The sequence below is a fragment of the Physeter macrocephalus genome, chromosome 1 (assembly GCF_002837175.3).
Source record: "Physeter macrocephalus isolate SW-GA chromosome 1, ASM283717v5, whole genome shotgun sequence".
Taxonomy (NCBI): Eukaryota; Metazoa; Chordata; class Mammalia; order Artiodactyla; family Physeteridae; genus Physeter; species Physeter macrocephalus.
Genome location: NC_041214.2, coordinates 52,077,669 through 52,090,426, shown reverse-complemented (window position 1 = coordinate 52,090,426; position 12,758 = coordinate 52,077,669). Strand labels below are relative to the sequence as shown.

The 12,758-nt window shown below is 38.1% G+C and overlaps 2 protein-coding genes across 3 annotated transcripts in view; one reads left to right on the top strand and one right to left on the bottom strand.

Annotated features, from left to right (window-relative positions):
* VEPH1 (ventricular zone expressed PH domain containing 1) overlaps positions 1-12,758 on the top strand; it is a 214,294-nt gene that overhangs the window by 35,346 nt on the left and 166,190 nt on the right. For both annotated transcript variants that reach the window (XM_007106883.3, XM_007106884.3), the window contains exon 3: positions 135-309. In XM_007106883.3, coding sequence (XP_007106945.2) covers positions 135-309 — 175 coding nt within the window. The remainder of the gene's footprint in view (positions 1-134; positions 310-12,758) is intronic.
* PTX3 (pentraxin 3) overlaps positions 10,228-12,758 on the bottom strand; it is a 5,840-nt gene continuing 3,309 nt past the window's right edge. Inside the window, exon 3 of the mRNA XM_024124337.1 lies at positions 10,228-11,455. Coding sequence (XP_023980105.1) covers positions 10,842-11,455 — 614 coding nt within the window. The 3' untranslated portion in view covers positions 10,228-10,841. The remainder of the gene's footprint in view (positions 11,456-12,758) is intronic.

Below are 12,758 nucleotides of genomic sequence, written 5' to 3'. Positions count from 1 at the left end.
AGGAAAATAAGGTGGGCCCTGTGTTTTCACAGCTGCACTCTGAGAGCTTAGCTCAATAAATATTTTTCGGATGAATGAATAAATGAATAAAGAATGAACCACTTATTATTTGTTGATTTCTTATATTTCCTCAGAATTACAACCGGCCCCCTGTGATGGCATTAGCCATCCCCATTGCAGTGAAATTCCTCCACAGAGGCAACAAGGAACTGTGCAGAAATATGTCCAACTACCTGTCCCTGGCTGCAATTACCAAGGCAGACCTCCTGGCCGATCACACAGAGGTTATAGTAAAGAGCATACTCCAAGGTATGGTGCAAAGGCTGAGCTTGGGGATGTGTTTTAACAATCATTTTAAAGTATTTTCATGAAGCAGTTATGGTTTGTGGAAAGTATGACTTTGAGTATTGAGAGGTACGTTAGATTCTCTGCTTTGCCACTAGGTGGCTGGGGAACATGGGTAAGGTTACTTGAGCTGACTGAGTTGGGGTCTCTTCACCAGGCAGATGAATTCTTTGGACTCATTAGATGAGTCGCACGCTTCCTTTCAACTCTTTGTGCCTCATTTGGAGAACTGTGTTTTCTGTGCTTCTGGTAATCTTGTCCAACTACCAACTGTGCAGAACCTGTCTGTACTAAGTGGAATGTGTCCCACTGCTGTCAGTGGCAGATGGAAAAGCTCTTCATCCTTTGTTTTCCCAAAGCACAAAATGCTAGATAAAATACACCAGAGAATGTGTAAAGACCTCTTAAATGTGAACACGATTTGGGACTGATTTATAATTGTGTTAAATACTACCATAAAGTATCAAATCAGGACATCTCTGTTAATGCTTTCATATTTGTATGAAAGAGATCAAGTTAGTGCAGTCAGAATATTCTGTTTTCTTGTATTGTTTTCCTTTGGTTTTAGATCTATCAGAAACTTTTTTTTTTTTTTTTTAGTTTGGGATCAAAGAACAATATATGGTATTATTTGATAGGTACCCAAATATCCCCAGCCCTCATTAGTATAAATGTCTGAGGTCCATGAGTATCTTGGCCCACATTTGACTGCCACAGGCCCACATGCTCAAATGGAGCATTAGCCCTCTGGAAAGTGCTCCAAGTATTTCTGAAAGGCCCCAGTATTCTCTTCTTGGCACAGCATATGTGGTGATGCCCATCTCTACCACCCTCAGCCCAGCAAACTCTGTGGATTGCTACCATGGAGGCCCCAGGAATGGACTTGCCCCACACTGTCCTGCCCGGGATGGCAGCCTCTGTCCCTTTGTGCTGTTACCCCTGAAGTTTCAGAAGCCACCAGTCCTCAGTCCACTGTGGTAGGATGGGGAAGGATGCAGGATGGGGAAGAGAACCTGTCTTTACCCTTAGTGTTAGACTTTGGTAGAGAGCCAGAGAAAGGTTGCTTGGCTCCCAGTGTCAAAGTATGGTACTGAGTTCGCAGTAGAATATGTTGTTCCATTTTATCTGAAACTCTCTCTTTCTTCCCTGGGCTCAGCTATCCGCCGAAGAGTCAGGCTAGTAACAAATTAGTCCACCAGTTCTCAAAATTCCTGCAGCCCACCAAGGACCAAGATTTTGTTCACCATACCAGACATTCCCAAGAAGAGTTCTTAGTGTCCGCCCCCAACGCTGGACATCTGACAGGCCACCCCAGTGGTCTGCCAGATGCCCAGTTTGTCTGAACCCCAACCATGACAGTGGAAGTTTATCACTCTACATGTGCTCCCTTCTGAAGACTTGTCATTGATATTACTAGTACATATTATTCATTTCTCATTTTCTTTGGCTACAGGACTGAATTGCTAATTTCTCTTTATGCATGATCCTAAATTTGCTTAAAAGTCCAGGAAAGCAATTATGCATTTTTCACCACCTTGACTACATATTTTGTACAGATTTTATAGAAATTACAAACACACACGCCACACATTTTAAAACCATGATAGTTAGACTTGCAAGTAACTGATTTATGAGGGGAGAAAATGGAATTGTCTCTTTGCACCTGCCAAGAACTTAACTCATGTATTTGTTTTGTTTTGTTTTGTTTTTCTGAAATGCACTTTCAATGACAAAGAAATCTTTTGAAACGCAAAATACACTTTCTGAATTAACTGCAAGTATTTAAAATAAACAAATGATTTCGTTTATTTGATCTGGCACTATGAAAATCATCATAAAATAAATGAAAATTTAACCTATAAAAGGTTGGGACTAAATATTTCAGGGTTAGATTTTTAGGACTGATGTGTCTGTAAAACTCTGCAGTCACTCACATAAGCCTATCAGACTCTGAGTTGCGAAACAGAAGGGATCTTGGTGTCTCTGAGTAGTAAGTTTCCTGCTCTGCAAATCTTTGTCATATATCCCCTGCAAAACAGCCTTAGGAGGCATCATTGGGATTTCTTTTTTCTTTACATATAGTTTTCTCCCCTTTAGATTTTCCTCCTTGATTTATATTATCCTAATCCTTATTCTCCCATTTTTCTACTTCTGCAGAAAATGCTAAAGTGTTAGAGTTATTTGCTTTGACCTGTTTTTATAAGACTAGAATTGTAAAATTGCAGAATCTTAGGTTGATTCAGCTCAGTTACCCGGGCAGTGCTTGAATCCCCACAAAATTATCATCCATTCAATGATAACAATAATAATTATAATAACAGTAATAACTACAATGGCTAGAATTTATTTCATGTTCTCTTTATGCCAAATGCTATGCTAAGCATTTTATACTGGTTAAATCATTTAATCCCCACAAGAATTCCATAACAGAAGTCCTATCATTGTCACATTTTACCAATTAGTTATATCTTAAGTAACAGAAGCCCAGGTATAAATAGCTTGATGATGATGAAGAAGAGGAAGAGAAGAAGGAGGAGGGGGAACTCCTTACTGGCACACATGACTAAAAAATGCATGAATGTATCAGACTTCCCATATGGATTGATTCAGGACTCAAATGTGGTCCCAAAAAGTCATTACTTGGTTCTGCTTCCTGTGGATTGGTTTCACTTTCATGTTTCATGTAATGGGCCTCTCTCATCATGAGAGCTCACATGAGCTCACATCATCATGAATACCAGTTAAGAAAAAGAAACTCCATATCCAGTCTTATTGTCCTGTTTGACCACATGCCCATTTCTGAACCAATCCATCATTGTTGCCAGGGGATACAGTACTTCAACTGGCCGGACTAGGGTCATGAGCCACCCTCAGAGCAGGAGTTGATAGTAAACTCAGCAGAACCACATGGATGAGGAGTAGATAACCCGAAAATCCAGGACTGTAGCCAACAGTGTTGTAAATTAATACTGGGTACCAAAAAGTAGCCTTATGTAAATATTTACTTTTATCCCTTTATACTTCTTAAGAGATTCAGTTCATTTCTTTGGCATGCCAGGATCTCACTGATAATGATCCTCCATTTCAGTATATCTCCAGTTCTTCCAAGGTTCTTGTCATCCGTAAATTTTATGAACAGAACCACTCTATCTTCATTTTAAAACAGTAATGAAAAGGTAGACCCAATGGGGCCAGGCAAGCCTTGTGGTGTACCAGTGGCAACTAATCCCTTACCCTTGGTTGGTGTTATTCCATTGATCATATTTTTTCAATTGTGTTATATACATGTCTATCCCTAATTCCAAACCAAATGCGTCCTTTAAGCTTAAATCAATCATGAGAGACTGTCAAATGGGGTTAAGTATTTATCCCTGAAGGCTAGTTCCAAGCCCATGTTTTACTACTTCCCATTATTAATGATTGTATATTAGTAATACTATTTACTTTTACATTAAATGTAAATATGAATTCATTTATTCAAATTGCTTAGACTCCATTTGTCTGTTTTGTGTTCTTTGAATTCTCCCAGTGAGAAGGAAATTCTGAAAGTCCTTCTTTTTGGAGAAAGGATTAAACGCATGAGCAGAATGTTGCCTTGATTTGTATTAATACTTGAGCCCTAAGGAGATAGAGAACCTGAATGTCCCTATATCTAATAAGACAATTCTGTCAGTATTAAATCAACCCACACACACACACAAAAAAGCCTGTCACATTTAGTATTATATGCAAATTAGAACAAATATGCAAGGAGTAATTACAGTCTTATCTAAACTTTTTCATATAATTAAAAAAAGATAGGGTGGGTGGGAGGGAGATGCAAGAGGGAGGAGATATGGGGGTATATATATATGTATAACTGATTCACTTTGTTATAAAGCAGAAACTAGCACACCATTGTAAAGCAATTATACTACAATAAAGATGTAAAAAAAAAGCATTATGGGAATTTATGGGCACAGATTTTTGTATAACAATATTAATGAAACTACAAAACAGAACCTAAAATACTGCTTTAATGAGTACGTGCACAATATCTTGAAGGTGAATCACAGTACAGTTTCCCTTTTATTCTGCTTGCTTGGTAGTTTACACATGTTATTATATATGCCTGCCTGTACTTAGTTGTGCTGACAATAAATTAATGTGGTAATTAAAAAAAAAAAGAAGTACATTCTCCAGCTAATTCTATAAGGCTGGTATAGCCATGATATCAATACCAAAGGACAATATAAGAAAGGAAAATATAGACCCATCCTAATTATAAACAGAGATGCACAAATAACAAAAATTTTAGCAAAGTGATTCTAGCAATGCATAAAGAATATGATAGTTAACATTCATTGAGTTCTTGCTCTGTACCAGGTACTAGTCTTTTAACTCATATAATTCTCCTAATAGCTTATGAGGGAGGAACTATTGTTATCCTCATTTTTTTTTTTTTTTTTTTTTTTTGGTGGTACGCGGGCCTCTCACTGTTGTGGCCTCTCCCGTCGCGGAGCACAGGCTCCGGACGCACAGGCTCAGCGGCCATGGCCCACGGGCCTAGCTGCTCTGCAACATGTGGGATCCTCCCGGACCGGGGCACGAACCCATGTCCCCTGCATCGACAGGCGGACTCTCAACCACTGCGCCACCAGGGAAGCCCTGTTATCCTCATTTTATAAAAGTTATCCCAGGAATTCAAGGATGACAATATTCAAGATGTAATTCTCCACAGTCAAAGACTAAAAGGGAAAAAAGTCATTTGATCAGTAAAAGCATCTCATAAAATTCAGTATCCATTATTGAAAAAAATAAAGAATGCAACCTAGGAATTTTGGAGAACTTCCTGAAACATTAAGAGGATATAATATATATATGTATATAATTAAGATAGATATATATATATATCTTTTCCTTTTGTAAAATTCAGTCTGTTCATGATTTAAAAAAACAAAACAAAACCTCTCAGCAAACTAGCAATAGAAGGGAACATCCTTAATCTAATAAAGGATATCTGCAAAAACTTACATCTAAAATCATACTTAATGAGGAAATGTTGAGTGCTTTCCCATTGAATTAAAAAGATAAGACAAGGATGTCCCTTGGGTAATTAATTTGTTTTCTGCTTAAATCATATCAGGGCAATTTAATATTTTGTAACATCAGAACCTTTTCAGGGTGGGAGATCTGTTTTTCAGTGGTTCTGAGTAATTCTTCAAACTTGTTCTTTGCTATGTGAAGATGCTTTGTTAAACCTGTCCAGTACTGGAATATAAAAGCACAACCAATGCTTAGTGCAGCATGAGTTAGCATATCTTTCATCTAGGAAGTTGACAATATTATTGGTGATCCCTAAAATGAGGGTATCACCAACTGTAAGGGATTATTTGAGAGCCTATAGGGAAACCCTTTCCAAATTTTTATTTGGAACTCTGATGCAATGCACACCACTACTATCAAAACTAAAAACAGTGACATCCTTTCATCTGCATTTCTGAATCAGTGGTCATAATAAGGAAATATTCCTCTCTGTCAATATACCTTTTACACGGTCCTCTGGCACAAATCACAAGATGACCTCAAATGATTTGAAACTTAAGTAGAAAGTCTTTGGAAAGAAATGTAATCTTGTCTCAGCAAGAGTCCAGATTCCTTTCTGACTTCCTGGCAATGGCCTAGAAAAGACTGTCTAGTTAATTATGATAAATTCACCTCATTTCTTTCTCAATGTGAGACAAAGTTCAAACCACTGATTGGTGAGCTGTCTCAGAGAAATGGAGATAGAAAATTGACCTCCCATTTATTGTGGCAGTGATAATATATACCAAATAGTGTGGGTGTGAGGCTTAAATAGATAAAGCAGCTATACTTTGCACAGTGCCGGGCCCACAGTTCATCAGCGGTTACCATGATTCTTCTTTTTATCACATCATCATAATCATAATCATCATCATCGTTATTGTCATCACTGAGTGTCTGCCATATACCAAGCCCATATTAAAATATTAAAGGCAGAATCACATCCATTTGTATAGTTTTGTAATCTCTGGGAAGATACTTAGGCATTAAAAATTCATGATACAGTTATTCTTCAAGGAAGAGGTTTTAAGTTCACCATATTACAGGTTGTTGAGAAAGAATTTATTAATCAAATATTCTAGAAAACAGACTACCAAAGTAATCTCATTAAGAATATTCAACCTGAATATTAATAGATATAGGGAAATATTAAATATAATGTTATAAAAGTCAATACAAATGTGGAACAAGAAATAGAGACACATCTTAAATCAGAAAAGAATCTCTTCTGAATCGTTAACCAAGTCTTGGATCTGATGCACGCCAGAGTTTGCACCTTCCTGACTTCACCAGCAGATGTTGCTGTGAAGTAGAATAAGGCCTGCACAGTTACAAGCATCCATGGGCCAAACTCTGAGAATAACTTACCCACAATGGAAAGGAATCTTTATTTGTTTGTATTTTTGTTTGTTTGCTTATTTTTTATTTAATCCACTGGGAACAACTTGAAAAACATTTTTATGATAACTATTTCATTTCAAAAATTATTTTAGGGTTTATAAAGCATTTTTAGATACATTATCTCTTGTTATATCATTTTCATAATACCCCTTCAACAAGGTAGGTTAAGTCCTGTTATCCCCAGTTTCTTGGCTAATTTGAGATTCATAAAGATTAGTTAGCAGGCCTGACATTTTATAGTTAGTGGGTAATGGTGCTAGGATTTGAATGTTGTGTTTCTGACCCCAAGCCCAGCAAGCTTTCCTCTATACTCCAGATATATAAAACCGAATGCAAGGGTCAGCAATCTGAGTTTTCAAGTTCACTGAATCCAGGAATATATAAGTGAACACATACAATTACTTTGACCAAGATTTTTAACTTTTTGAGTGCCCTTCCTTCTTTCCTTCCTTCCTTCCTGTCTTTTTATTTTTGGCTGCGTTGGGTCTTCATTGCTGCACGTGGGCTTTCTCTAGTTGCGTCAAGTGGGGGCTACTCTTTGTTGCGGTGCGCGGGCTTCTCATTGCAGTGGCTTCTCTTGTTGCGGAGCATGGGCTCTAGGTGCGCGGGCTTCAGTAGTTGTGGCGCCCGGGCTTCAGAAGTTGTGGCGCATGGGCTTAGTTGCTTCGCGGCATGTGGGATCTTCCCGGACCAGGGCTCGAACCCATGTCCCCTGAATTGACAGGTGGATTCTTAACCACTGCACCACCAGGGAAGTCTTTGAGTGCTATTTCTTAGTGGCTAAAATACAGTTCTGGAAACATTTGGCCTTAGTAACTAAGCTTCTCAAAGAAGAGCTTTCTAACATAAAATTTAAGAAGAGATGAAATAACAATCAATTATAGTTTCTTCTTTGTTTGCAAATCTATTTATTAAAGTGAAGTTAGTTGAGTAATTGCAAATACCTAGCTCTAAAATTCTATAATATATACTTAATAGTCAACTGTTCTGGATATACTTTAAAGGAATTAATACTTAATTAAAAGCCAACTCACATTTCAATAGACAAGGAAAATACATCAGCTCTATCTTGTTCAGATACTGTCTCTGCAAAAAAGTTGCTCTACTTACATACATATGTAGGTACTAGAGTGACAGAGTGACAAAGTGTCACAGTTTGCCTAGGACTGAAGGATTTCCTGGAACCGGGGACTTTCAGTACTAAAGCTGGGTTGGTCCTAGGCAAACCAGGACAGTTTGTCACTCTAGCACACATACATAATATTTTATATTTTGTACATGTAATGTATTATATATTAGCTACACATGTATTTTTTCCTCTGAATAACTTGAGCCATCTTGCACAATTCTTTTACTGTGCTATAATATGATGATGCCCTCAGTAACCATCCTGGTGAGTGAAACTCTTTGCCAATGTGCTACACTAAGCTAGCATGCTGATATTTCTCTTTAGATTATTTTATCACTATTTTACACATTTCTTACTTCCTCCTTTTGCTGACACTGTGTATTCTAAAACTCATTAAATGCTATTAGTGTAAAGAAAAGAGTCAGATAGCCAGCTTCCTGAGACTGTAAACTGTATTTTGTACATATAGTCTGAGTATTTTGAGGGAATAAAGTGCTTGGTCTTTTTTATTAAAAAGAAAAATTGCTCTACTGGATCAGGATTAGATTAAGTGGTCAACCAATAGTGGATTGAAGAAGATAAAGATGTATTTTTTGTTGTTGTTGTTGTGTAAAAGAAGCGCAGGGACAGGCAGCCTAGGGCTGGCAAAACAGCTTCATAATATTAAAGGCCCAAGCTTATTCTATATTGTTATGCTAAATCTCTTGATCTAAGATGGTTGCTGAAATTCCAGTCGTGATTACCATATTCCCATCAGTCAGAAGGGGGAAGGGAAAGGGAATCACATTCCTTATTTCACCATCAGCCAGAACATAGTCATTTGGCCACATCTAGCTGCAATTGATGCTGGAAAATAGAGACTTTACTCCGAGTGGCCATACATACCATTAAAACCAGAATTCTGTTACTTAGGAAAAGAGGGAAAATAGATATCAGGGAACAATTAGAAGTCCCTAGAACACTTATCCAGATTTACTGCTGTAGCAGATGTAATTTCTACTTTAGTAACTCAAGGGTTACTTTCTTTTTTTCAATTTGTTTCTTCTCTGCCTTCAACATGTAATTCCTGTTAAAAATTAAATGTTCCCTTACATTTAACTCTATCAGCATATGAATTTGCATATCTCTTGGCCAGCATCATCTTGGGTCTCTTGAACAGATGTAATTCATGCTGAAATGTGAAAAGGAATTGAAAGCATGCCTAACTCTCTGCTGAAGGTTAGGTCAAGTATTTCCTCCTTCAGCTCAGCATTCAGAGTCATAGACAGTGGCTAAACAGGGACTTGCATATGGCCACTGTGCCTGCAACCTTGAATTATGTAATCTCCAAGTGTCTGAGACTGACCTGTGACCTCAAAACTGGGAAGGATTTTCTTTGAGACACTTCACCCTGGCTTTGTGGGTCTCACGAGTAGGGTGAAGCTGTATTGATACCATGAGTATATCTTCAAAGATTCCTAGATTTATAGAATTTCACTGGACACTAAGAGTTTAACCCCCTCCTTTTACTGAGAAGTTCCAGAGGAGTTAAGTAACTTGTCTAAGGACCAGGCTAGTTAGTTACAAAATGTGGTTTGATAATTACTCCTGGCTCCCTTCTCCAAACCTCATGAACAGGAGATGACCTGTTGTTCAGGTCCTACCTTTAGGCGGACACATCATCACTGTGGTTCTACCACATTTCCTACTGATGTTCAGACGTGGCTTTGTGGTTCTTCTGTCAGCCCTTGCTTGCGTAGCCTCTACAGGAGGAGAACATTAGTGTGGTAGAGAGTTATCTCCCCATCTGCAGGATGAAGGGACTTGACTGTCCCCTCCTTTATGCATAAGAGAATGGGATGTGTATTAAGGGCAGAAGTCACTGTTTCTTTTCCAGATTTTTAGATCTCCCCAGTAACAGTCCTAAACCATCTCTTGCAGGTATCATGTGAATCTGAGGAACTCTGAATATAATTCATATTTTTTTCCCCTGTATACATGGGACAGAAAGTTGTATATGCTCATAGCATCATCAAATTGGAAGGAATCATTATTTCTTCAATTCCTTGATTTCTCAGTTGAGAAAACTAAAACCCAGAGAGATGAATTGACTTAGCCAAGATCATATTTCTTGCCTATGATTTATAGGAAGCCAATGCTTAAAACAACTCTATAGTTTGTTTCTAACAATAGTAACTATTACTATTTACATAATAGATTAGTATCTGAAGACTAATTGCCTGCTTTAGATTAAAAAAAGTGTGGATTTGCTCCCAAACATTTTAAATTTATAATTAGATGACATGGACTAGTTTTATAAAATATTTTATTTACAGTAGAGATTTACAAAAATAGTCTCAATAAAATTAATACAAAACCATTTTACAATATAACTTATATAACTATCTCCTCAAAAAAGTGACATTTGATTATAACACACACTACATTTGTATTTGTTAAGTCACATGGTAGTATAAATATGTTCTATCATCATTTTTTCATAATAAGGTATGTACCAATAACAATGAACAGTGGACAACAAATGTTATTTTATTATTCTTCCAATGTAAAATTCATCTCTGGCCAAAACAAAATTAGCCAAAGAAAAGTAAAACAATTGTCCTTCTGTTCAACCATACAGTCTTTTTTCATTATTTGTGAGTTTATCTGACAAAGACACAGCATTAATCTGAAAGCACATGGCGTAAAGTCTAGTAACAATATCCCCAAAAGCCTTCTCCAATGTCTCCCCTTCGACTATTTATTCAGTATTTTGCCAAGATAAATAAAGATTGATCTCACCTCTCTCCTTCATTAGTCTCAAGTGTTCTTAATAATGCATTCAGGTTTTTAGACCTTCTCAAGTGGCATATGCTTAAAATGTGAGTTTCTTTCTTTGGCTTTAAGTAGAGTTTCACCACACTTAAGAAACGTACTGCGCTCCTCCGTGGGGCTGAATCTCTGTGACTGCCCACCCAACCACATTGCCCCGGATGTGACAGGACTCTGCTCCTCCGGCCTTTCTTATGTCTTCCTTGCTGAGAACACGATCCCAGATGTTGAAGCCCGTGAGTCTGCCAGAAAAGGCTAATGTCTCATCAAAGCCACCACCCACACAGCAGCCGTTCTTTTCTTGGCCAACCTGCAGGATTCCTCCCTCGGGAACAACGTGACCCGTGGCCATGTCTACAGTGGCGGCCACCAGGTCACCATTTACCCACAAGGCCACATGCCCTTTCTCTGAATTCCAGGTGCTGCACAGATGGGTCCACGTTGCCAGGGAAATCACAGTATCGGTGACCAGTCTGTTTTCCTCTCCACCCACCACAAGCACAATGGACTGATAGCTGAGGTACAGCTGGATCTCATATGGATTCCTCTTTGTGCCATAGGAAAACAGGACAGTTTTGTTTAACACATCTGTGGCTTTGACCCAAATGCAGGCACTGAAAGCCTCAAGTTTCATTGGTGTTGCTGGATGCACACTTGCAAAAATCTTCTTGGAACGCATGGGGAATAAAATCGCTGTTTCACAACCTAGAGTAGCAAGGAAGTAAGAATATGAAAGAAAATACAAATTCATTCCGAAATGATTCTGGCAGTTAGGTATTTTAGGATGGGCCTTTTAATGACTACAGTTAAAAACTATATGCAGCAATATGTTATGACTTGAGGGGCCCAAGTATAATCTCTATAGAGGAAAGAAAACAGGAATAAGGAAAATCAACTGTCTCATTCAGAAGCATGTAAAAGAAGGCACACAGAGAAATGGTAAAATTGGGTTTGAACTTGGGCACTCTGGCTGCAGGAGCCACACCCCTTAACCAGCACACTGCATTGCCTCTTAGTGGTAGAAGAACCCCTGGATTTGGCTAAAAGAGCTGGAATTCAGTTTGTTTTACTACTAGTAAGCTGTGTTGCTTTCGATGAGCCCCACAATCTCTCCAGGCTTTATAGTTATCTGTCAAAGGCTCTTCCATTCTCCTTGTAATATTCTGCAAGTCTGTAAAGAACAAGCATGTAGCAGTCGAGAAGAGCTCTGTGGACCAAAGATATGCTTAAAAATTCTTACTGTTTCCACAAGCTTATAAATGCTATGTAAGCCGTAACAGAAAACCTTTAAGGAAGAGTGAATTCTTCCAAGGGGTCGGATTGAGTGTATATTTCTGCTAATACGCACTTAGAAGGAGACTTTCAAACTTGGGGGTTGGGAGCTCAGTAAATTCCCACCTCTGTCCATCTCCAGGTCACATGGCCAGTCAGGGAGCTGCAGATGCTGAAGTGAAGACCTTTTAGGTGTCTCTAGGAAATAATGTGCTAAAACCTTTAACAAGTGAGCTCTGCCTTGTGCTAACCTCATATATGTATAAGAGACCATATAAAGAAAGAATTTTTTAAAATCTAAATTAGGGTTAGGTATTCAGTTTATAACAACCTAAAGAAAATTTACCATAAGATAGCTTTAAAAAGCAAACTCTCAGAGCTTTTAAAGACTAACTGGTGAATAGACAGAACTTACAGGAACCAAATATCCATGCAAAGTGTGGTAAACTAAGCTAACTGCCTACAAGTGGCTGAGGGCTAGGCTCCATCCTGAAAAAATTAAGCAGCTGGACCTTATCCTTTAGAAATAGAGAAGATAATGAGGTTCAGAAAATCCTAGAAAAATAACTATCATACTAAAGCACAAAATTGGTCCTGTCATACTTTGGTATTAACTTTTTCACTGAATAATTTGAATTTCTGAAGTGTTTTTTTTTTTTTTTTTTTTTTGGTACGCGGGCCTCTCACTGTTGTGGCCTCTCCCGTTGCGGAGCACAGGCTCTGGACACGCAGGCTC